The sequence below is a fragment of the Drosophila santomea genome, chromosome 3R (genome assembly GCF_016746245.2).
Source record: "Drosophila santomea strain STO CAGO 1482 chromosome 3R, Prin_Dsan_1.1, whole genome shotgun sequence".
Classification (NCBI taxonomy): domain Eukaryota; kingdom Metazoa; phylum Arthropoda; class Insecta; order Diptera; family Drosophilidae; genus Drosophila; species Drosophila santomea.
In genome coordinates, this window is record NC_053019.2 from 23,788,969 (window position 1) to 23,814,816 (window position 25,848).

The 25,848-nt window shown below is 41.9% G+C and overlaps 3 protein-coding genes across 5 annotated transcripts in view; 1 reads left to right on the plus strand and 2 right to left on the minus strand.

The window, feature by feature from the left end:
• Positions 1 to 6,004, minus strand: part of LOC120454700 (aminopeptidase N) — a 31,566-nt gene extending 25,562 nt beyond the window's left edge. For 2 of the 3 annotated variants that reach the window (XM_039640236.1, XM_039640233.1), the window contains exons 1-2: positions 5,866 to 6,004; positions 5,220 to 5,309 (exon numbers count right to left, since the gene is read on the minus strand). The gene's annotated coding sequence lies outside the window, so the exon portion shown is untranslated. The remainder of the gene's footprint in view (positions 1 to 5,219; positions 5,310 to 5,865) is intronic. The other variant, XM_039640235.1, reaches the window with a different exon arrangement.
• A 2,822-nt stretch (positions 6,005 to 8,826) lies between these two features.
• On the plus strand, positions 8,827 to 10,922 carry LOC120454701 (DNA-binding protein Ets97D). The gene is made up of 5 exons (XM_039640237.1): positions 8,827 to 8,996; positions 9,074 to 9,188; positions 9,253 to 9,322; positions 9,378 to 10,092; positions 10,154 to 10,922. Exons 1-5 carry the CDS (start codon positions 8,933 to 8,935, stop codon positions 10,582 to 10,584), a joined length of 1,395 nt encoding a protein of 464 aa, XP_039496171.1. The 5' UTR covers positions 8,827 to 8,932; the 3' UTR covers positions 10,585 to 10,922.
• Positions 10,699 to 25,848, minus strand: part of LOC120454702 — a 30,479-nt gene continuing 15,329 nt past the window's right edge. Inside the window, exon 3 of the mRNA XM_039640238.2 lies at positions 10,699 to 12,231. Coding sequence (XP_039496172.1) covers positions 11,240 to 12,231 — 992 coding nt within the window. The 3' untranslated portion in view covers positions 10,699 to 11,239. The remainder of the gene's footprint in view (positions 12,232 to 25,848) is intronic.

The following is a 25,848-nucleotide window of genomic DNA, read 5'->3' on the forward strand; positions in this document are numbered from 1 at the left end:
GGTAATTCCAGGGTACACAATAATTCGACTAATGATAATTAATATGATTTCTTAGTTTGTAAGCCGAAACTATGCGGAATGCTATTTTAATTGAACAGACCATTTTGGTCATTGAAATTAGCCAATAAACATCTTAAGCACTTTTCTGAATTTCTCGCTGAGGTGTTGTGTTTCCCGCATATGTTGGCCATAGAACGCGGATCTACAAAAATGCTCGTTTATTTGTTCAGAATTATTGTTTGATTCGGCCATTACCGAATTGCTGCTATAGTTTCCCTCGACTTTTCCGCATCTACGTTTATTTTGAGTTGTCTATTTTTATAGGTGATCTGATGAGTGGCCACTGGGCGGGCAACCTGCCATTCGCACTATCGAAGGAGCCGTAAATCATTCGTATTTGTTGCCATACTCGTATCTATTCAACTACACTATGCTATGTGAACGTGTGTGGAGCTTTTATCGGTTCAACGTTTTGGGGCGAATGAAGCGTGCGCTCCAATTCCGTGTTCATTGAGTGGCGGAGTGGCTGCCGTCAAAAGTCTCGGTGACATTCATCGTTGTCACTTGTGCGATGGTTAAGGGGAGGTGGAATGGCCACTAGGGGGTGGCAATGGGTTAAGCCGGACATTAGACATTAAACGCCTTTTTTTTCGGCTCTATTTGTGGAGCCCAGTGACGTAAGCCCGCTGCCGTTGTTTCAAGGTTATTTGGGCTTTCGGTCTCCAAGTCCACAAACTGGCATGAGTTGCACTCGATGTTGATGTTGATGTTGGTATCGAATTGAATGAACACGAAAAAGAGTGGGCTAATTACAGAGCGACCATCTCAATGATTACTCATGTTTATCAACTAATTTCTTGGATTACATCTAAGATCACATGTAAAGATTATTTAAATTCGGCACTAAAAGTGACTCACTGACATATAGAATTAATTTTCTTTATAGCTGTTAAGCTAAACATGAGATCATTTTTGCTCAATGCTATCTTTGCACTATCTTTCCACTCAAAACATTTACATGAGACCAACAAAAATATGCCATGCCCGTGATAAATTTAGCGCAAGTTGCTGCCTATAGTGTTTATAATAAGTATATATGTATATATATATATATATGTATAAATCACTTAATTAGCCTACATGGGTTAATTTTTGCAAAGTACGTTCCCCATGCAATCTCCGCTTAAACAATTACAGGAGGTTACAAAAATATTTAATTTTCGTGATAAACTTAAGAGCACACAATCTAATAAATTGCGATGTCTCCGTAAAGATAATGCGCCCCCCTGCAAAGTTGATGTCATGTCTGCAGAGGTGTAAGTTTTTCCCCCTTTTCTCCGCTTACACTAAATACAGTGAATTCTGGCCAGCTATCTTGAGGCGGAAAACTGCGGCTTTCCATCTGCATTGCGTGACCAGGCGATGGCAAAAGGAGAAACACACCCACAATTGCAACGCAACCTCCCACCCAAAAGCACTGTGTCATAATTCCATAACACGCATAAAAATTTAACGCCATTGCATGTTGGTTGTTGAACTTATGACCCCACGTCCACTTGATGGATGTAACTATAGTACAGCTATAGTATGTATATGCTGATGGCCGATCTGATGGCAACTGGGTGCACTTTTCGGGAAACTTCCCTTACCCCTTACCCCATTTCCCATTTTCCATTTCCCCCTCAATTTCTGTTGTTCTTTTTTTTTTGTGTCAAATTAGTTACGCCCTGGGTGCTGCAGGTGGTTGTTGCTATTTTCGTCTGTCAAATGAAAATGTCAAATGTTTGTGGCAGCCCAAGTTGTCAGTGGCTCGCTTGGTGGTAATGAGAAAAGTGCCGCCTCATTCATGATTATGTGAATATTTTCGTAACTTTGCCTTCCTCACCTTCATTGTTATTTTATTTAAACAAAGTGTTGTTTTGCCCAAGAAAAAGTTACGCGCATTATTAAAACATAATTAGCCTAGAAATACATCAAAATAACTCTGTTTTCTGTTGCTGTGAAAAAATAAAATGTATCATAAAAGTAGGATATATCATAAAAGTGGGATATATCATAGAAGTAGGATATATCATAAAAGTAGGATATATCTTAAAAGTAGGATATATCATAATAGTAGGATATATCATAGTAGTCAAATTTTGGAATATTTTGTGTAGTGCACATATATTTGTGTAACTTTGTGGCCCTTCGCATTCAAACCCCCATTCATCTTCATTCACTCGGCTGCCCTCGCCATTTGCATTTGATCTTTTGTTTTGTCATCTGTCAAATGCACTTGCTGACGTCACCGGACTATTAATATTCATAACGCTCGGCCCAAGTCAAAGACAATTGGGCAGCAAGTTTATCAGGCTGCCGCCTTATCAATCATGTGAGGCCCATGAATGAATGAAGTTTTACGCTCACACACTCAGTATTCATGTGCATATATTCATACTCATATAGTATATATATATATATATGAATATATAGAGCTGATCTGCACACGTATAGCTTAATGGCAAACAAATGCTTTCGGTTTCTGTTTTCTCGTTCTTCAAGCCAACGACATGGCATTTTAACGATATTCGGTGACCTTGAAGGTGGCAACAAAAATTTTAAATTTTTATGCCTTTTCTACGACAGCTGCTTTTGTTGCTTTTGTTGTTTTTTTTGCGTGTTTGATATTGCATATAGAGTCTCGTGTGTGAATAATTTGTGAATAAAGGCGCGGGGAGAGCGCGATAGTGAGAGTGAGTGTAAAAATGTCGAGCTAGTTAGGAAATCTAGCCACGCCCACCACCTTCGCCCACCGCCCACAAAAATGAAATAGGTGGGCGAAAGAATTTCTCGCCTCACTTTGCACTTGAAATAGTTCTGTTTGCGTTTCTGTTTGCTTTTCGGCTCTCTCGCTTTTCCATTTTAATGAGCATTTTTATGGAAACTGGTGCTGCCCCGTCTAATTGTTGTTATTTTCGTTTGCAGCAGCGCCACAATTATCATTTGTTCTTATCAAATGACTCATGAAACGAGCAACAATTTACCAAGGAGTCCCAACCTAGTCGAAAAAAAAAAAAATATATAAACATTACGCGTGAATTGTGCAATAAAAAGCGTATCAGCCGACGCAAGAAACCATTACATATTGCATTAAAAGGGCAGAGCGATGGTGAACTGGAAACGCAATCGAAAATCCTCCATATGTTTGAGGTGGAAATGAACGGAATAGAGGGAAAATACTATTGATAAGAGGAAAGTAACACAAATGTAATTAAATTTATTGTTTGTTTAATAAAATATTGCATGAGATTTCAGTTGAGATATGGGAATATATTCTTGTTTTTCTTGTAAGAAAATCAAAGAAAGGTATATAGGATATAGAGCAGACTTTCTCATCCTGCCCTTTCACTTCCCTTCAATTCCGACAAGGTGCGAAACCACAAAAAGGTAAGCCGAATCCAATTCAACGGGGAGAAAAGAAAACCCAAATGAAAATCGACGGGAAACCACAAAATGCAGCAATCAACTGAAACTCCATGGGTGGCATAAATACATGGGTGAGAATATGGCTTGAAATTGGAGTGGAAAAAGCTGGGACGCCCTATATGTATATCGTATGTATGTGCGGCAAATGCAATTATGCAAATAGCCGCCTTTGAAATGCAGCGAAGGAAGCCATAGCGGTTAGAAATTAAATCACACAATAACCATTAAAAAGGGGTTACAAAATCAAAGAAATATTTATTTTCCCTTAATAAAAGAGACAATCGAGGGCAATTGAAAACACGCGCCAAAAAGGTAAAGTAATGTGAAATCAATACCCGAAATTTTTGGAGGGTAGATTCCTGGAGGGTAAAACTATTCCAAAAAGAGGGAACTTGATCTTCTTGCGCCGCACTACCTGAGTGCGAAACCCAATCTGCAGCCGCCGATGAGCTCATGCCCAAATGAAAATCAAATAAACAGATAAGGGAACCCCTTGTCGCATCAGAAAAATTACAATGGAACGGATACAACTAGCCCCTTTTATGTGGCATCATTTCAGAGTGTACATTTTTGGCACACTCTTCCACATGGCAAGTCGCTTATCGCTGGACTTTTATCTAATTAAAGCCTCTCACATATGCCTATGCTGGCTGTAATCTGATTGAAAGGCCGACAAAATCGCTCTAGTGTTAAATTAAAAGTGGTGTAAAACCCATACAGCTGCCACAATCTTGTTCGGCGAGTGTTCACTGTACTTGATTGCCGCCCGATTGGGCACCATTGAAACTTAATTAATGCAAAATGTGCAGTGCTGAGAGGCAGTGGCAAATTAACAAAGGCAAATTTATTGAGTGGGCTTGGTGTAAATATAGTTTTTAAAATCATACTTGCAGGAGCTTTAGTCGCCCATGTAGGCGACCCATTTACTCAAAGGCTTCAACATAAACTGCCTTTTTACATGCACAGTGAGAAATTATGTGGTAGACTTGGACATCTCTACAAGAAAGATTTTACTGAAAAATAGCTCATGTTAGGCATAAATTTTAGGTCTATGGTACAACAGCATAGAACATGTCAACACGACATTATGAAAATGTGTTATTACTCAAACGAAACATCTATAAAAAATAGATATAAACATATTTTTAATGTGCGCTCTTAAAAAAATGATGGAAACTTTGATTGTCCTTAGGGAATTCAAAGTTTGAAAAGGATGTGCTGTATAGCAATGAAACCACTCCGAACGGCCTAACAAGTGGTGCAATGGTGGTGGCCACTTGGGGCACTTGGGGCACCACCCAGAGCCACAGAGCCAAAGAGCCACCCACGTGCCGCTTTTAAGCGCCGGCTAAGAGAGCCTGCTGCCTGCCACTTGTTCGGCGTTGCATTCGGCGCATGGAAATGGAAAACACTCTCGTGCTGTTGTTGCAACATGGAAAAGCGGAAAATGCTGCCGGCGAAGACACACAGAGAGAGAGAAAATGAGCGAGCACGAGAATTATCCCAGCTGTTTCAAGGGGGTGGGCGGTGAATTTTCACAGGAGGTGAAAAGTTCAAGCACTGCAGCAGGCAGCGTCCTTGGGAATTCCAGCTGCTGTGGAGCACTCGGAACCGGCATTGCATTCGGCCGAAGGACACCTAACCACCAAAATCAATAGTTGCCCGGGTCACTTCGGATTCCCCCTCCCTTCCCATTCTCACATGGTGTCCAAAAAAAATCAGAAATCAATTCAAACGATTGCCAAACTCACCTCGTTTGAATTTTCCACTTGGCTGACACAACACAATTTGTAGGCTTTCCTTACAGCTTGTTGGGCATTTTTCGGATTTTTTTGATCAAGCTGTTTTTTCAAAAATTGAAACAAGAAATATTGTAGTATTATTTATTTTTGGTTTGGCTTATGGCTTATGTGCAACTTTGCAGCGACTGTTACATTTTGATTGTTGATAGCGTGCATTTGTGAGTGCGTGTGTGTGCTTTTGATTTTGGTTTCAATTTCAATTTCGATTTTGCTTTTGATTTTGATTAGAGCGAGGGGAAAACGAATGCAAATCGATGGAAACCGCCTATTGTTTTGTTTGGCCGCCAGGGGCAATGTCATGCAGCTGAAATTGTCGTTTTATTTATATTCGTTACAAATTTTAAATTTAGCTCGCCGGTCTTTTGTTCGGCGGTTTTGTTGCTACAAAAGAAGTTGAATTTTTAATGCTACAACGTGTGTTTTATTCCACGTCTGGCTAACTAGTTTTTCAGCCAACGCTGAAATTGTGTTCTAAATGGCAAACAAAACGCCCACACAACAAATTCCGCCCACTTTGTGGTAGTGAAAAAGGCAACAAAAAAACGCACACGCACGCACACTCAAAGATAACGAAAAAGTTAAGAAACTTGCGTACTTAATCAAATAAGCGTTATAGCAATCGCGTTTTTGGCCAAAAACAAAACTCGCGAGCGCTCGGCACTTTTATTATTTCTCATATATTTTTTGGTAGAACCCGCGCGCCGAAGAAACAAAACCGTCGCGTTTCAATTGCGCCAGAAGACTGTCGTTCAATATTGAAACCCATTCAAATTAAACACCCAGCCGGCTGCCAGCGAACATGTTCGAGTTCGAAGACAGCCGTTTGCCGGTGCGAGCAGTTGAAAAACACTTAGAACAAATACTATAAACAAGTTTTTCAATTTGCGGAAATCGCAAAGTGAAGTACACAGCTTAGGGCCTCAGTAAATGTTTACTATTTAAAACTAAGCTGTCAATTAATCTGATTTACTTTTACTTATATTTCTAAGTTCCCTTTATAGTTTGAGCACTTAGTAATTTTGCGTGCATAGTTCTCAATGAAATTCCCACTTCAATACTTTTCATTTCTTTTAAGTAGAAGCTCATAGATTAGCTGATTTAAAAAGCGAAAATCTTAAGAAAATGTATTGTAATCAATTTTAACGTATAAGCAACCATGACTCAGTTGGCTTCTCCGCAATTGTACGCAAATCATCTGAACAAGTGTTAGCTACCATATTTTGGCCAGTGGTGACACAATCGCAGAATATTAATGAATCCAAAATGCAGAAGTGACTCAGTCCACGAGCGTTAGATTTATAATATCGGAAATAGCCGAAAGGTGATAGCAAAGTAACATAAAACTAACATACATTTTTCAGAAGACCATATCGATGTGCTGCTGTCTTGACAAAACCACTTAAACGGTTCATCAATAACGTGACTGCACTGCCCTCAACTGAGCAATAAATAATTCAGACTTGTTTCGGAAAACCAATAGAAAGCGGGTCACAAACGAGCTCATATCCTGGCCCTAATTCAAGCGAAGGTTTCTAGGTGTAGACCGAAAAGCGACCATAACTCATTCGAAAAAAAAAACCAATTAATTAAAAACCAGAAATTATGAAATGAAGAGCGCAAAAGCTGAAACGGAAATGCCGACCGCCTTTGAAATGTCCTTGCAGCTCAAGTATTAGCGATAGCGTTAGCAATCCTTGGACGACCCAAATACTGGCCATTCAGTGTGGGCCACGGAAATGCAAATTCTCCAAGTCCCGAGCTCTGGTGGTCTGGTGCTCCACTTTGGCGCTCCGCGTGGGAGTTGTCCCTATTGATTTAATTCCAGCCATCCAGTGACGCAATTCCGTGGAGTTGAACGCTCGGCCGACAAATAATCCAGAGGCGAAAATCCCAAGGGGTTGTTTTCTTTTTTTTTTTCTGTTTTTGGGTTTTGTTGTTTTTATTTCGACGGTCCTTGGCAGCCGAATATATGGGAATTTTCTGGCAGTCGAGGGCGCCACAATGACTGCGCATAGTTTTATGTACGGTATCGGTTTTATGTGAGTTTTCCACGTTGTCATTGCCGGTTTTTGGGCATCTGTTCGTTCGGTTTGGTATCCCCACTGCAGCGCTGGGTGTCATGACCTAGACAATTTTCGGTCTGCCTAGATTTCTATCTACGCGAAGGTCAATGCGGCGTATACTTAACATGTAATGAGATAAGCCCTCATTAGCATATAATGAGTAATAAGGGTTTATGTCGAAAGAAAGATAGAAAGTTCACCGCTACTCACGTCTAATAATAATATCCAAATGAGATGACTTTGACAATGACTCAACGTCAATGGCTGTGGAAAGTACACAAAATAAAACCAAAACTGACCTGAAGCGCCTGAATTTGACCAGCTGGCTAATATTAGTCAACAGCTTGGCGGGCAAATAAACAAAGCAGCAAAGCAGCGTTTGTCCTCAAACAAAACAAGTCCGCACTTTAGTTTGTTAGTTTTCTTCGCTTTTCGGACACGAAACGGATGGGGAAAATGGAGTTGCAAGGTTGCAAAAATGGGGATGATGATGATGTGCCAGAACTTTCCGTGGAAGACATTGAATCACTTTTGACCGAGTCAAAAGTCGAATCAAATTCAAACATTGTCATGAGCGAGATATTCGCAAGCAAATATCGTTCATCAGCGCCAACTGAGTCAACACCATGAGGTAATGCTCCCAACTCCGGACTATTCAGGCCGGGAGCCGTCATTGTCCATATCTCGGTACTTGGTACATGGAACATGGAAAATCGCTTGTGTTAACAAGTGCGCTGTGCACTTGAGGCTGTCCTCTGCTCCATAATACAATTGGCATTCTTTGTCCCAAACGTTTTGACCCACTGATCGTGTTACGGGGCATTTAATCAGCATTAGCTGCAAATGAGCAGCACTTTGCCACTTCACTTGCCAGTGGGAACATCCAAGTACTTCCTAGTCAGGCCGACACACACACACAAACATGGCCAATTGTGTCGGCCAATTGAGTCTGGAACCGAAAGAAAGTGGCGAAAAGATATCGCATGAAGAGCGAACCACTCAACCACAAGTGGGTGTCTTATTGTTGCGAATTGAATTCCTCAATTAATTTCGATGGCTTTTCTAGGAAATCACTCGAGGGGGAGAGCACACAGTTTGTCACCAAACATATTGCTAATTTTTATAGATCGTTAGGCTTAAAATATTAATAGCCTGCGATGAACAAAATTTTGAGGGCAAAAATAAGTTTTTTACGAGTTTTTGATGAATGATTTTCTACACAGGAAAAGAGAACTTGAATAAACTGTAGCAAAATCATGTTTTTTTTTAACTAAATAACTTTGTTGGGTTTGCTCAAATATACTTATATTTGTTTTTATAGCTTTATGTTTATAACAACTAGCTAACAAAAATTCTTATTTTTATGATTTGGAAAACTTTTTAAATTTTAAAAGAGCCGCCAAAATTTTGGAATCAGATAAGATTGGTGGCAATACTGGCCCATGATTATGCAGCCCTGGCCTAACGCAACCTAGTATTAATTGGTATTTTCACACCCTGCGCATACGGTCACACTGAAGATGCAACAATAATTCCACGAGACAAATTTGTTAACAAAATTAAGTAAATATCGGCAGTTATTTACGCATTTAAGCCACGATGGACAGCAGCAATGACTTGTCGGACGAGCTAATACGCCGCCTCAGTGTGGGCGGTGCCTTGGGTAAGTTGGATAATGTCAATTCCCAATTGGGACGCACCTGTTGTTGCACCAAAATATTAATTGTAAACAATTTGCAGAGGAAGTGATTGCCAGCGAAATGTTCGAGGATAGCATCGATGTGGAGACGGAGGCGGAGCCGGACGACATAATCATCGTACACATGGACATCCGGGAACCGCTCAGCAATCTCAAGTGAGTCAGATGCAAATTACCACCGTCTGCCATGCGAATAACCCTCATTTTTTTGTACCCATAGATCACTTGTTGAGCAAAAGATAGGGGTGTGTCTGAATTACTACACATTTTGGCTGCAGGACGCACAAGAGGTGAGTCTATCGGCAGGATAATAGAATGTTTAACTAAACCCCCACTCTCGTGCAGCTGGAATCCCACAAGAATCTCGTGGATCAGTGCGTCAAGGGAGAAGGCCTGGTGCAGATCAACGTGCAGATACAAACTATTCGCAAACGCATCAACATCGCCGATGTCCTCAAGCCCACGGAGGCAGCTCTGGCTGCCATGGCCGAGGAGGTGGCCGGTCAGCTCTCGCCCCCGGAAACGGCCAGCCAGAAGAGTTCCTCCAGCGAGAGCCCCATCAAAACCCCAATCAAACGCAAGCACAAAGAAGACTCTGAAGAGGAATCGGCTGACACCAAGGATGTTAAGCCTGTCCTTAATTGGGTGCTGGACAGCAAGTTTAAGCGCGAACAGATACGCCTGAAGATACCCGAGGCGGCCATCGAATGGACACAGGCGCACGTGACCCACTGGCTGGAGTGGGCCGTCAAACAGTTTGAACTGGGTGGCATCAACATGAGCGACTGGCAGATGAACGGTCAGGAGCTCTGCGCAATGACGCACGAGGAGTTCAATCAAAAGTTGCCCCGTGATCCAGGCAACATCTTCTGGACCCACCTCCAGCTGCTAAAGGAGTGCAATTTCGTATCCGTGGTGCACAAACAGGCGGAGGAGCAGAGGAAGCCCAAGCAACCGAGAATCATGTCGGCAACTGCCATATCGACAACTTCAGGGGGCACACTTTCCCTCGAACAGCGCATTATGCGAAAATCCTACCAAGCAGTCAAGAGTTCCGATTGTAAGTAGAAGAGAGAGAATTACAACAAAGCTTAAACTCACAATATTTACTTCGTTTACAGCCGTGGAAAATACTCCGACATCAATGAGCCCCACAAATTACACGACCATCGGTTCCGGCAATAACGGACAAGTGCAGCTGTGGCAGTTCCTACTCGAAATACTCACCGACTGCGAGCACGCGGACATCATTGAATGGGTGGGCACCGAGGGAGAGTTCAAGCTTACTGACCCCGATCGAGTGGCCCGCCTTTGGGGCGAGAAGAAAAACAAACCCGCCATGAACTATGAAAAGCTATCAAGGGCTCTGCGCTACTATTACGATGGGGATATGATCTCCAAGGTGTCCGGCAAGCGATTTGCATACAAATTTGACTGCGATTTGAAGCTATTGATCGGTTATGATGCGAAAGAGCTGTCCCGGCTGGTCAACGAGCGAAAGGTGGTGCCCGAGCGCGTAGCTCCAACGGAAACAATTAAAGAAGACACGTGACATGGCGAGCTGAAGCTCAAGGAAGAACCCGACATACTCTGGAAGTACGAGGAGCCTTAGCGTTGGCTGACTTGGTCGGATGACGGCGCCTGGTTAATAATACAAATTGTTACATATTTTACAATCTTAAGGCACACGATTTTATTATCCATTTCGTATTCGCTAAGGTTTATAATCTCTGTCTACATAAGCTATAGCTATAAGTATCGCTTTTATACTGCTAATCATCTTAGTTATTATCTGAATAGTATTTCTATAGTGTGTATATTGAATATTGTTCGTTACATGATTGTTGCGATTTTTGTAAAATCCATAAAACTAAATTCATTTCCACGCGATTTCCATTTGCATTTGCTCCTTCTTCTCCACGGCATCGTTGTGTGTTGATGGTTTTGTTTGTGATTTTACGTGACTAGTTTGCTTGCTTAACTGATCTAACTAAGCTCTAAGCGTGGGCATTTAGCAGCTTTGGCTAAATCGCCTCCCAGTTAGCTTGTTGATGGAGTACAATGATGATGATGGCCTGGCGGAATGTGCACGCAAATGCCTCTTTCCCCCAGCTGAACTGGCGCTAAACTCGAACGGCTAGCGCCGCCAGTCGGGGTAATACTTATATTGCCATTAAGCTTTGAGTATGGGTTTTGTGATGCGGTTATTACAGCTCCGTGGTGATCTCGTCCTGCGGTCGAAAGCCCAGCTTGTAGAACTCGTCCTCCAGCCACAGCGAGCTGGCGTTGAGATCAGAGATGAGATTGCCGCTCTTCAGCGTGTTGAAGCTGCTGCCGAAAGGATCCGAGGCGCGTGGCTCCTCGAACTCGTGCAGGCTGATCAGCGAGCCAAAGAGGTGCAGCTTCTGCTGCGCCGAGGCACTGCTGCTCCGATCGCCGGCCATCAGTTCGCCCACTCCCTGTGGCGTCGCCGTGGGCGTCACCTGTTGCCGGAAGATGCTGGGCTGCTGCAGTTGCTTCTTCTTGTTGGGCGCAGCGTAGAGCACCTCGTGGTGACCGGCATTGTGGCCGTGTGAGGCCTGGAAGAAGTCGATGAGCTGGCCCACCTGGGGCTTGTAGCGCTCCAGGGCCTGCTCCGACCAGGCATACAGCCTGGACCAATCTGGCGGCGGGGCGGGAATCAGTTCGATGGGCCTATTCAGCAGTATCAGCAGCTTGGCCAGATCCCGGACGATGGGCCTGTACGAGTTGGCAGCCGCCACTTCGCCCGACAAATAGAGCTTCCTGATCTGCCGTCGGGTATCGTTGAGCATGGCCAGAAAGTACTCAGCGTTCGGACGCATCTCGTTTAGCTGCCTCATAAAGTCCGCCCGATCCATGGTGTTCTCGTTGATGAGCTTTTGTTTGATGGACTTTCGCCGCCTTCTCCTCTTCACCAACATCACCGCGACGGCCAGCAGGGACAGGCAAACGAGAAAGCCACCAAGAAGTCCAGCGAGTGCGGCCATCAGTGGTCCCGAATAGCCGGTGGGCACACACACCCGACCCATGAACTCCGTGTGGGCGGACCACTGATCCAAGTAGCCGGCGGGGCACTGATCCACGCACTGCCTCGTGTCCGTCACCAGGTACATTGGACATTTGATGCAGCCCGCCTTGTTGCAGCGCAGGCAGTGGGAACTCGTCGTCAGCGGGCAGCCTGGGGATGAGAAAGATGCAAACGGAACTGGGTTAGTCACTCTGTGGGTCATTATGGCTCCCTCAATTAGCGCTGATCAGCATAATTGTCCCCTCATTTGCATAGGAGCACACAAGTCACAGCACTCCCACAGACAATTGTCCACGGTTATGCCGACGAATTAAATCATTTCCAGACATTTCGGGAGGGCGACTCCCAAAATACACTAAGCAAACACTTCTAGGATTTAAGTTCGTTCCCTGAATTTACACAATAAGTTGGTAACTATAGTAGCTTTAAATCAAATATTTACATCCAATTGAATGAGAAACTGAGTACTATTCAGTGTAATATTCCAGTAACTCCCACAACATTCACATGAACTGCAATTTATGCAAGCAACTAAGACGACGATCCCAAGCGAAGCCAGAGCAATTGAACCCTAACGATGATGTCAAGATCTGTCCGCCCCGAACACATGACATATCTCAAACATCTTTGTTTGCCATAGATCTTCGCATAGCTCTGGGGCTTTTGTGTGTCGTCGCTTGTTTCCCTACGAATTCAAGGTAACGTCAACAAACAGTGTTTGACTTTTGGCTGCCCAAACCCAAACAACATTAGCATATCGCCACCCCCTGTCCGCCCCAAAAAAAAAAAATAGTAAAGTGCTGGGCAAACAGAGGAGGAGCTACATATACATATTCTAGGAAGACGACGAAAACTGGGTAAGTTCAACATGGTACAGGCTCTTGCCAGCGGCTTCGTCGGCTAAAACTTCGCCAAGATCAAAAGCTTGCCAGGCCGCCGCCAGTTTCTGTTGTCAACCGACCAAGAAGACGACGACGACGACGACGACAACGATGAAGTCGAAGACGCACCGAGACTCCCAAACAGGCCAGAAGTTGGGTCTTATCTGAAGGAGCCCGCCTCCCTGCCCAATATATCTTGATACTGGATAGCCAAAGAAAACAATAACATCGCACCACGTACGCATCCAGATCCAGTCGGTCGGCCCCCATTGCAATGCACTTGGCGTCTGTTCAGGTGGCTCAGCATCGTCATCATCAATGGCATTAACTTGTTTATGCGCTAATCAGACACACACATCCCCCAGGCGGGAGTTGGATCTGGAATCGCATACCCTAGATCTGGGATGGATCTTGAATCTTGAATGTGGAGTCCATGGCATTGGCAATGGCAATGGCAATGGCATTGGCAATCGAAATGGCCAATTCCGAGGCAGAGGCGGATAATCAGATGTAATTCGTAATTGATATTGCCCAGTGGTCAGTCGTTCTTTTGGTATTCCAGCTCGAACCGATCTCTGGGGACTGGGCGTGCAGTTGATCAATGATAATTGGTTATTAAGTGGATGATTGCCTTTAGTCCGCCTGTCAATGCCGACTTACAATTCCAACTCAATGGGCGTGCATCTTCCACAGGTGATCATGTAAATGTTCTGCAATTGCAGACTGCTGTGATCTTGAAGCGATATAAATAATGATATCGATTGCTCGATTCCGTGGATCGGGCTCAATGATACAGACTATATATGGCAAATCAATTTGTCCATTGCCATGAACTCAAGCGCAATCCTCGAGGAGATCAGATCAAAGATGGAGTGCCTCTCCAGCAGATGGGCCAATTTGCCGCATAACGATGGAAAATCTCAATACGATCGATTTTTATTCACCCATTCAAACGACGGTCTTAAATTATGCCATGATTAAACAATCTCATTAAATTCAGCTTTTATAATTCGGGACCAGCCCATCTGCAGCCACGCCCAAAAACTTAAATTTCTCCTCACCTGCTGCAAAATGATCGACTAAATAAGTGGCTGTAGGCGCATACGGCATTATAAGCCATAAAACGCTGATGACTACAACTATATTTACGTCCATCAGCCATCACCCATCATGATTATCAGTTTTCGGTGTTTGGGAAAGCCAAAGAATTAACAGCCCGAAAGGCGTTGTTTAAACTTTCTTTGAATGAGTCAGAGAATCTGCAGACCAGCTCTCCGATTTTAGCTCTTAGCACATGATGTGCCAACTATCTAGGCGTGTCAGCAGTTAGCAGTCAGCAGATATAGACACGGGCACCAAAAACACAAACACAATACAAAAAAAAACATATAATCGACAAATTACTTTCACTCAAGACAAACAAGACAGAAGGCAGCAGCCAGCTAGGGCCATAAAAAGCGAAATAAAATGTTTATCGGACAATCACCATCAAATGAAACACGCATAAAGTAAATTCATTAGATCTCTTTATAACGCGTATATCTAGATAATTGAGTATCCAACAAGGGAAGTGCAGAGGAGTGGAGCGGAGGGAGGGTGGGGTGCTTCTCCGGCTCTATTGGGCGGCACAAAGGCTCAAGGTCGTTCCAAATCAGAGGGTACCGCCAAACCGAATGTGGAGCTGACAAAATGTGGGGCTGTCGCACACAGCACAGCTCGATTTGCTGATCGTCGATCGTAAATTGTAATTTGCCGCCAGCATAGACAATGCCTGGTCACTGTCATGGATTTTATACTCGGTACTCGGTGGAACTCAAGGGTATGCGCCATTTGAAATAGTCTTGTCTACACGAAAATCAAATAATTCTGTGACTCAACATCTTAGAAACAATTAAGCATCTTAGGTTCTATAGCATGTGTTTATCGTTTGTTTAAGAAAACCAGTTTAAGCGCGTAATAATACTCAAAATCATAGCAACCCTAGGTATCCGATAGTCGCAACACCCAAATACAGGCTCATACACTTTTCTTAGGGAAAAGGCGAGGCGAGCACTTGGCTCTTGTCTGTCAATTAGGCATTTGACATTTGCATAAATGTTTATGCAAAAAGCGACAAACAGAACGCAACGAAAATAAACAAACAATGCCTCTATGCAATGGCCAAAGTAAATATTACGAAAAACAAATGGCATACTTTATGAGCCACTTCCTTCCTCCACCCACTCCACCTCTCCCTCCACTCCTCATAGTTTTTTGCAAAGAAAATGCAAAAATGCTTATGCAAGCGAAATGAGCTTTTTGCCATCAGCAGTAATTCAATTTCTTTTATGTGAAGAAAGTATTTTTGGCCACACAAAAAAAGGTGCCCCAAAAAACTGAAAAAAACCGGGCTAACTGAAGCTGCGCATGCGCAAATGGCGTTTATTAAAATAACGGTACTTAAGTGCGCCCTAAGCAAACTGCACTCAACTCGAGACCGCAACATGCAACTCCAAAAAAAATGAAAATGAGGCATGGGGCAAGCAAAAGCCGGCCCAAAAAAATAAGACAAAATAAATTGAGAATGGGCGGACCTGGGACAACGGGAATCGGCCACAACATCGACAGAACAAAGACCTTTAATCAGCATTTTTGAGGGACACCACTGGAACTGGAAATAATATGAGAGCACAAGTTTAGCTGAAGAAGAGTTTGTGTTCTTCTATGGAAATTGGGTGTCAAATAAGCAAATAAAAAACAGATATATAAGCAAATTAAAAAGATATATATAAGCAAATTTAAAGAGAGAAATGTAAGCAAATGTAAAAAGAGAAATGTAAACAGATTGCCAAGAATTTGTTAGAGTTCTGCGGTTTTGTTTATATTAATAATGTTTTATTTAAAACAACTCCAATATCATTGCACTCGTTGCAAAACCTAAGCCTTAGTGTTTCGTTGACTCGACTTGCCGTGCCTTTGATTTGATTTGTTTCGAGTATCATGACCAAGCTCTACACACCCAGAGTTTGGTTCATGAACTCCCGAAAATTGCTACTACTCATAAATATACGACTCCCAGAGCGATTCACTGCACCAAGGAGCGCCGATCTGTCCCGCCCTTTCAACTCAATTCCATTTGCTTCAATTGCGTTTTTAATTGCCAATACATTTCCAACACGTCAAATGACAATTTATTATTAAGTATTGCTGCTTGTGCTTATTGTTATTTTGCCTGTCTCAAAATTATAGGTTTGAAATCTTTTATTTTCTGTAGATTTTGTTCGCTGTTTTGTGATAAATTGCCAGCCAAAAAAAATACACAAAACAAAGCGAAAAGACATTTTGCATTGGCTGGTTTCAAACATCCGTTCGATTTTTGTCATGATTGTCACGATTTACTTGCTGGACACAAATAAACTTCGACTGGGATTCAGCCAGATGCTTTGACTCAGACTGGGTATTTTGAAATTGGATTTTTGTTATTTCTTTAGATTTTGTTGTGACTTTGGCTGTTCGACCAGTAATTAACATTCAGCTGACAAAACAAAGTTTGTCCACCACAACGCGTTGAAAATGATTTATGTAATATATAGGAATAATATTTCAATGAAACACCTAACATATCTTAAATACAAATCAATAGCCTCAAAAATCCATTCTTAAAATTCTTCATCTACATCCATAGATCAAGAATCGGAAAACCAAAGATTTTGCGCTAATTGCACGCGACGTGAACACGACTTGAATTTATGGCCAAAGCTTTCGGCATGTGGCCAAATTAACACCTCAAAAGTCGGCAAGGTTTCCATTTCGATGACTGGTGACAGATATCGGGAAAACAGATTTTTTTTCTTTTTTTGGTCGCAATTTTCCTGACTCTTTTTGGACTGGCCAACTGGCCGTTGGCTGCCAATTGGCTGCAACATGTTTCAGGCCATAAAAATCAAATTTACAACCGCAGCTGTCGGACTGTAGCCGTAACCATATGGAAGTGGAAGTGCTGCTTAATTTACTGCCCAGCGATCAGTGATCATGCGTTGCAGTTTTGCCCACTTCGAGTTGCTTTGCTCTCTAATTGCCGGCGCAGCGCGAATAACTTGACATAAATGCATGTTGAGTTTAATTGTTTCATGTAGTCGCAAGTTCCTTGGGGTAACTAGGCCCACACACAGCGGTAAATCTTAAGGGGAATATAGATGGAGGGATGAGGAACACTTCCAGTTACAGTCCACAGACAAGTAAGTTCGAAATTCTTATGGGGAAAATTGTCTAAGCAAATGTCACAAATTAAATTGGCTTGCACGTCACAAAGGCGCAAATCGGCCCACTGACATTTGCATAATTTCCAGATACACAGACACACACCACCTGCATTTGCATAATAAAAAGATACAGTACCGATAGGCAGACAAGTAAATAAATAAATTAGTAAATGCAAATGTTGGGGGTAGGGAAAAAATCTCTATAATAATAAGCGACTTGACTTTGGCATTGGACTTGATTGAGTAAACTACTTGTACATCGAAATTCAATCAGCTGAATGGGGCGGGATCTCCATCAAGAACAGTTACAATCTTTGTAGGAAACATTTTGCGTAGGTAATCCTCCACTCAATCAAATGAATATACTGTTTTAAGATCAGATAGCCATACATATTATAGGCTGTCGCTCGAAACTAACAAATAGAACTAGATTATTGACAACCCATAAAATTAAGTACTTTACAAACGCATGCGATGATCTATGGGTTTCCTACTAAACCAGATATATTTCTATGTCGAAAGCCCTAAGAAATTCCACTCACTCCTCGAGTCTTAAGATATTTCTGCATCATTAGTAAAATTGGCCCTAAGCGGCCCTAATTCAATTTATAGCTTTAGCCCAGGGGGGATTTATTCTAATGGGTATTTTGCTCATTAAAGCACCTTTTGAAACCATTTAGTTCCTTCATTAAATTTTGGCCATCTTAAGTGATTATGATAAACAACAAAATGGTTGAGTAACATGCAGAAAGTACAATGAGCTTCCAGGTATTTAATTCAAATGATTTCCAGAAAGTAAAACTTGCTCTCGGATAAATCAAGTTCCATTGGATAACCGCATTATTTTCTTTGTCAGCTGCAACGGCCCGCATCACTCTAGCGTAAGTTTCCCCATTCCTCGGCCCATCTGACCATATGTATACATATATAAATCTAATTTTGCAATATGTCAAGTAATCTGATAGCCACGCACACTCACTCAAAAAAATCGTAAGCCAGATCCAAGGCAGCCAGTTAGCCCGTCTAAGCCAATTAGCCAACGAGTGACTCCATGCTGATTAGCATGACGAAATGTCGTAGCATTTGGTAAGTAGAAAACAAAAAAAAAAAAAAAATTGGAGGAAAGAAATATCAAATAAAACATGCCCCATGGTGGGTGAATGGGGCAAGCAATGCCGAAACAGCAACAGCAACAGCAACAGAAACCGAAATCAGACAAAAGCTAAAAGTTCAAATGGTTCAAATGTGCCGGCCAGCCGCCAGTCGGCTTACATCAAATAGAGCCATTGATGGAGCCAGGATGCCGAAAGGGGAGTTGTGAAAACAAATACCTGCCTGCCTGCACAGCGAGTAGCAAAAAAATGCGACAAAATCTGCTCAAAAGTTAAACACACGCCACGCAAAACTCTGCCAACTGGTTGCAGTCACTTGCACCGCTCTGCACCGCCCTGCACCACTCTGCACCACCCTGCACCTCCCTGCACCACTCCGCAGCACTGCACCACCGAGTGGACTTGCGCAATCCAGCGACGCATGCGCAGCCACCAACTTGCTTCTTTTTTTTTGACTTTTTTTTTTCCAAACGGTTGCAGTTTTTGGCCTGCAAATTGGCCAGCTAAACGCTGACTGCCTCTATGGCCGATAATTTTATTTCTCTCTTTTTATTCCGGTTTCTGTGTGTTTATCAATTAATTTGAATTTATTCAGAGGCGTTTAATGTTGTTCCATGATATTTCTTGTTGCAATCAAATCTAATGAAGTTGACAGCCCGTTGGCTGTTCGGTAGCTTCTCTGTTCACAGTTTCGCAGCGGCGAAAGTGGCCAATGATAATGTCAGCAGGCCGTTCAATTAGCCAAAAATAAATGAAATTGCACACCGGCGAAATGAAAGCTGGCCGAATTCATATATGAACCCTAGCTGGGCTATTTACATACTTGTGTGTGAAATATAATTAGTTATTTCTATGGAAGCAGCACTTTTTTCCGCGTTGAGCTGATGAAGAAATGGTGATAGTAGGTTGATTTATTCACCAGACATTTGAGCAAACAGCCAAGGTTTGCCTTTGTTTGCGCTCAAAACCTGGTTCAATCAATTATGATGGTTATCCTTTCTTTGCTGCGGCCATAGAAATTGTTTGACAAACGGTAGCCGGAGATTTTCTTTCACCAAACAAAATGAGAGTAACAACTTCGACAGCGACGGCTTCCGTAAGTTTTTTGAAAAAATAAAAATGCGAAAGAAAAAACCCTGGGCCAACAAGAGATCCACAAATGAGCAGAGTCATCGAACAAGGGGGACTCGGCGGAGACCTCAGAAAATACAAAATACAAAATACAAAACACAAAATACGAACTACAGCATACAATACAAACAGCAGAAACATGTTGGCACGAAGTCCAAACTTATCCAAGGCAGCACAGACATGTCGCCTGACTTTCTTTTTAAGGTCGCTCGGTAGCGGCTCATTAAAAAATGCTTTACGTTTCTTTCTTTTCGGGACTCTGCCGCCTGCCTGACTGACTGACTAACTGACTAACTGACTGACTGACGACGACTGACAGGCGAAATAATTAAGTTTCTGAGCAAATGATAAGCGCTACTTTGCAGGAGAACGTGTTTCAAAGTGTAACAAATGCGTAGAAAGCAACATTTACCACCACACGGTTTCTTGTATTTTGTCGAATACGAATTCTCCACCCATGCATATTCATCGCTGAGAGGGCTATGGATTTTCACGCCCGATAAGGTGTCAATAATGCGGCAGCCGACAGCTTCCACATGTCACACAAATCAAATCGAACAAAACCAGCCAAGAGTACTTGACCGAATTCCGCACAGACAGGCCAAGACAAGAAACAAACAGACAGACAAAAAGACGAATGAGCAGCTAAACAGCCAAAGAGCCAGACAAAATAAATAAATCGGTTAAAAAACTACCTCTTCTATAAGAACCTGCAGCTTGCAACAGCAGCATAATTATGCCCAGTGGAGAACTCGCATGAGAACTCATTGCCCCTCCTCTTCACAAAGAACTTGGGTTAATGGCAGTGCAAAGACTGCAATTTGAAAAGCAAACCAAGTCCGATTCGGACACGATATTCAATTAAGTTTTGTGTATTTCGAATAATAAAATGCCAGAGTTTAACTGTCCAAAAGTAACTATGCTGGCCGTAGTTTGGTTTGTATAAGTTCTCATAACTTACATTTACAGCTTATTCTTAGTTACCTTGTCTAATGAATATTTCATAAGCAATATGTATTATTTTATGATAATTTATATGACAAGTGAGTTGACTCGAACTGTTTCCTGCTTAAATTCCTCCAACATTCATTGATCCCAATTCCAGCTTGTAAAAAAATCTAGTTCAAAGCAGCACTACAAAACTTCACTTCAGAAAAGCCTCTTCAATTGATTTGATGGCTTTAAAACTATACAGGCCATTTGAGGTCTTGCCCAAATATACACTCGAGAACCCAGAAAAGCCCATCCACCGAGATTTGTTTGTTCCGATTTTGGATGCATGAAGAGCTTTAGCCCTTTTCCCTACCTCCCTCCATTAAATGCATTCCCATTGCAGGCCCGCATGAGCAGATGGAAAATAAATATTTTCACACATGGCAGCTTGGCACCAACAGAAATATTTCGCTGTCATGGTTACAGCAAAGACACAAGACACATATTCGTACTCGTACATATACATAAGTTTGTTGGTACTTACAATCAAATATATATATGTTGATCATAATCTGCCAGCGAACACGACGACGTCACAATGTCGCCACCATTTTTGGGGGAGGGAGCTCCAAGATCCCAGTCCCGAGGATCGTGCTCCAATCGTGGAGAGAAATATGGCAAAAGTCGTGCAAATAAAGGAAAATGAAGCAGTGCATATGTACAGTGTACATATGTGAAAAGCTCGGAAAATGCTTCCTTGAAAGGTGTGTGTGTGTCCGAGTGTGTGCTCGTATGTTCGAGTATGTTTGAACAATTAATACTGCTTTTTCGACTCGCAGCGTCACACATACTCACATCTCGGGGAGTTGGGGACTCTTTTCCAGATGAAAACTCCTGGCCACAGAATGCGGGCAGCACTAAAAGATGCCAAGCAATGTCGGCTCGTATTTATGGCTCTCAGCAACAATCGGAGCATCTCATCGGCCATGTCCCAGATGATCATCGGATGGCCCTGGCCATCATCACGATTATGATGATGACCATTTTGGCTCTGAAGTTCAGTTCTATTGGGAAAGAAAGTCGTTGGCTTGACGTACCGGCAATGCGGATTTCCACGGAAAGCCAATTTGATGACGCCAATAAAATGCGCTCACCGGCAATTGATTGTTGTCGACACGGCCACAGACATGCGCTTCTAATGGCTCGAATGGCCCGCTTGGAATCGGATTTGTACTGGGATGGCTGGGAATGACGGGGATGGCATCGGATTGGATTGGAGCGGACCAGGCCAAGACAGATCGGGCCACCGCCAAGAAACCGCAGCTGCATTTAAAGCCACACAGCGACAATGCGGCAACAACAGCTGACAACTCCAGTGCCACTTGAGCCTTCAAAACTTGCAGCTTGAAGTGCATTTTGAGAAAAAGACAAAGAAAATGAGTTAAGGAATGCCGCCCGGAAAAAGGGTGCATCGAACAGGAGATACCCAATATATATAATATATATATGGAAAATACAAATGGGAATGTACATAGGAGAAACAAAATGTATCTGTAGCCTTGTAGTTATCTACACAAGAATATAAAAAAAATCAAAGTGCATACTACTTCATCATACCCTAGCACTCAGTTAACTTTTTCCAGGGTATCGCATCTCACAAAAATATGGTCCACAAAGGCTTGAAAGCTCTTCAGAGCATTGAATATGAAAAATACTTGAGAGATGCATCAACATTTCCCGTTCCCATTTTGGCAGTTTGAGCTCAAGGTAATGTACGATTCGATTTTGTAATTATGAAAAATGAATCTAGGCCTGTGCCGCAATGCCCGACTGAATCGAACCGAACTGAATTCAATTCCTATCTCCTCAAAAGCGAAACTTTCACCAAAAAATACATACGTATACATATATCGAAAAAAAAAAAAAGAGTGCATGAAAACTTTCCAACTTTGACTAATTAATGACTCCCTGAAAATGCGTAGCAAATTTAGGTGTCAGAATTTGTTTCAGCCGAGTAACATGTTGTATGTACATGTTGTTTCGCTGCTGTGACTGCAACATGTCGCCGAACATTTGAGTGCAGTAGGTCACTCAGTCAGCCACTTGGCTTGGGCGTGTCTTGTCTATATTGTTAATGCCATTAAACCGTGGCCCGCAGACTGGATATTTTGTTTAAATTGAAACGCCCACGCGACTCGAAAAGCTGCAGCAAGAGCAACAGCAACACTTGTCAGCCCAGAAAGCGCAACGCAAATGTTTGAACACATGTCTATGCAAATGCAACCCACGGCAGTTGCACTTTGAACGCTGCTTTTAATTACCCAAAACAAAAAGAGACCGCAGCACTGCTGAAATAATGAAATAAAGAACCAAAGGCGCACTGCGTTTTTGAAGTCCGCAAAGTGCGGAAAGCGAGCAAATCGAGCTTATAAAGTGAACGGAGCCCAGCAAGAAGTTTTTGAAGTTAATGTTGCACTTTTTGGTTAAACGCCCAACGGCAGTGGAAATATGGAAATGGATTATGCACAACTAAGGTTTACTTTTTAAGATCTGTAGAATCTATACATATCAAAAGCATGGCTAAAAATTAACTACTTAAACGTATACATTCAGATATTTTCTAAAATGAATAGAAACTGATAAAGAACTATAGTATTTCCTTTTAAAATATTCCTTGGGTGTGATCACGATATCGTCACCTCAATTATAAGCAATTTAAAAAACCGTAACCATTAACAAATAAAAAATTAGACACTTGCCCCATAAAGATTGTATAACTAGAAGGTATTTCCGCCCCCAAACCCCCCATTTTGCAGCCCACAACAAGTGGCACATGCGCAGTAGCGGCAGCCAAGCGGAAATGGCCGCAAATCGTGGCAATAATTGCGATCGCACGTCGACTGCAGTTCAGCCAAAAACCAAAAATTACTTAATTCAATTTTGGTTGATTTTCTGTATTGGTAATTTGCTCGTTTCTGTATGAATGTATGTATATAACTGCGTTGGCGCCGCGACCGTGTTGAAAATAAAATGCAAGTTGCTCGAATCAACAAAAATTAGCAGAGGGCTGTGGCAATGTGGGGAAATCAAACGGGCGGTGGGAGGTGGGGGGGTTTTTATTTGTATTTCAGGGGGGAACTGGGAAATTGCTGCTGTCAAAATATTTCGTGGAGGTGGTTTTTTGGAGTGCAGCGTACAAGCGCAAGTGTCATTCAATGACATTTTTATGATGGACATAATAATACATTTTCATAAAATGTAACATTTTCATTTTACCATGATTATGAAATTTCCGCCGGCAAATCGTTTGCCAAGAAAAAGAGGGAGAGAAATCATCCTAAGCAACTCGAAGCTGTAGTTAAAAGAAAAACCGCATTTGGCCAAAGAGCACAAATGCACCCGAGCTTCGACTTTTTGGGGTTTTCGGTTTTCGGTCTTCGGTATGGGCCAAAACGCATTGACATGGCTGACACATGTTTCGGTTTTGGGTTTTCGCATGGGCAACTTCATTTGAATACGCTTTTGGCACTTGGCTAATGAATAATTATTCAGTTTTTCAGCTTTTCCTTGTGGCCATAAGTGTGCATGTTATTATGGCTCACCACGAGAGCTCCATGGAGTGCCTCCATATGAAAAATGTTTATTTACCTGCAAGAGAGAAAGAAAGAAAAATATGAAAAATATGAATTTTTACGAAGGAGGCAGAAACTAAAGAGCATATGTAGTAGTACTAGATTTGAAGACCAAAGGTCAGCGATGAAATATTTCAAGCAATTCTCGTTCGGCGACAATTTGCCATTGCTGACACCCACATCGAGTTATCTCTGGCTAATTGATTGAGTTCAACAAGTTGAAGAAATAATAAAAATCAATTTATAAGTTTCATTTTTGGGGTCAAGCGCGCGCTGACTTGCGGCTGTGATGGCAAAATCGCCTGAAATGCCCAACAGTATTGCGAAAAATATTGTTGAAAAATTAAGTTTACAGTTTTGCAGTTGCTGTTGTTGTTGTTGTCATTAACACGCCAATTTAAAGCTATTCATTCACAAACAGTTTGTAGTTTTGATTTGGCAACTCATGCGGCGCCTGCTCGGTATTGAAACGTGCCCCAAAATGTTCAATCAAAAACACATTACGTCAATTTCGGATTTTCATCGATTGTTGATGTGGATAGAAATCGAAGCGTTCGTTCGCAATTGCGCAATGAGCCGACAAACACTCGTAAACATTGCGTGACATAATAATTTTTAATTATATTTATTTTTCCTGTCGCCGACTGTGCCAACTGAACTTGAACTTGAGTTCAACTGGCCCATCAAATCATGAAATCATGCGTAAATAAATTGTGTAAAAATTTTCATTATTAATCAATTAAGCCTAGATCGCCAGCTACTAAAAAACTTATTCAGCATGGAGCATAGCAGTAAAATAAAAAAAACTTTAAAGTTGAGATTCTGAGAATCTTGGGGGGAAGTTTTATTAGTTTTCTCATTGTCATCATGCATTTTAATGCCGATGATTCAACGGGTTTGCCTTGTTTTAAATGGCATTTAAATTAATGTATATCCCACTCAGAGATACTTTTTATTATTTAATTATTTTCCAGACACCTTTTCCACTGTTTTTCTTCTCCCATACATAAAATTCCACTTGTTACGCCGGGCATGTGTAAAAACTATTCAACACTCTCGAAATGGAAACTTCCAAAAGTCATAAAAATGAAGAAGTACAACAAAAGTTTAGAGGTTCAATGCTCTTGATCACCGCGTGAGCAACTTCGCTCAGCCTTCTGATTTCATGTGTATCCAAAGATCTGATGACAAACGAAAGTTCTTGAAAATGATTTCGTCATCCACATTCATAGTACTATCAATATTATATTAAACTGTTACATCAGTTTTAAAACAATGGAAGCTAATGACTGAAAACTAAATATTTAATTCCATTGACCTGTAAACTTTGTTACTTAGCTCACTGATACCACTCAAGTTAATAAATAGCAATAAAAGATAATGCTTAGAAGTATCTCTGTAATCAAAAGTGCACTTACACGGAAAGATCTATAAATGCTTGTGCATGCAGGTCAATGCTAAGACTTCTATCAACAATAGATAAGCTAAGTGTAGTTAAAGTTGTTGAGATAATGTATGTAAAGTGAAACAGTCTTAAAAGCCTTCTTCCCAGAATTGGTTGTAGAGTATTTAACATTTCAAATTGATTCTGTGCAGTTTAGTGCCCATTTTTCTGACCCCCTTTCACAGCAGATACCGCGAAGTGAATGATAAGCTGCCATGCATATTAGCAAACACAAAGCTGTTGCCATTAGTCACGATTCAGTTGGTTATATAACATCGTCTAAAAACCCGTCCGGCCTCCAAACTCATCGCATTTGCAATCGGAAAAGCGGTGTTCTATGTAATAATAAGCAGCTTGACTACCCAGTGAATGCAAAAACACCCAGATCGGCTA

Excerpts from the sequence above, each read along its gene's own strand:
- LOC120454701 (XM_039640237.1), top strand. The coding sequence starts at position 8,933 with ATGGACAGCAGCAATGACTTGTCGGACGAGCTAATACGCCGCCTCAGT. Across the intron at positions 8,997-9,073 it reads CAGTGTGGGCGGTGCCTTGG|AGGAAGTGATTGCCAGCGAA; the intron begins GTAAGTTGGATA and ends AACAATTTGCAG. Across the intron at positions 9,189-9,252 it reads GAACCGCTCAGCAATCTCAA|ATCACTTGTTGAGCAAAAGA; the intron begins GTGAGTCAGATG and ends TTGTACCCATAG.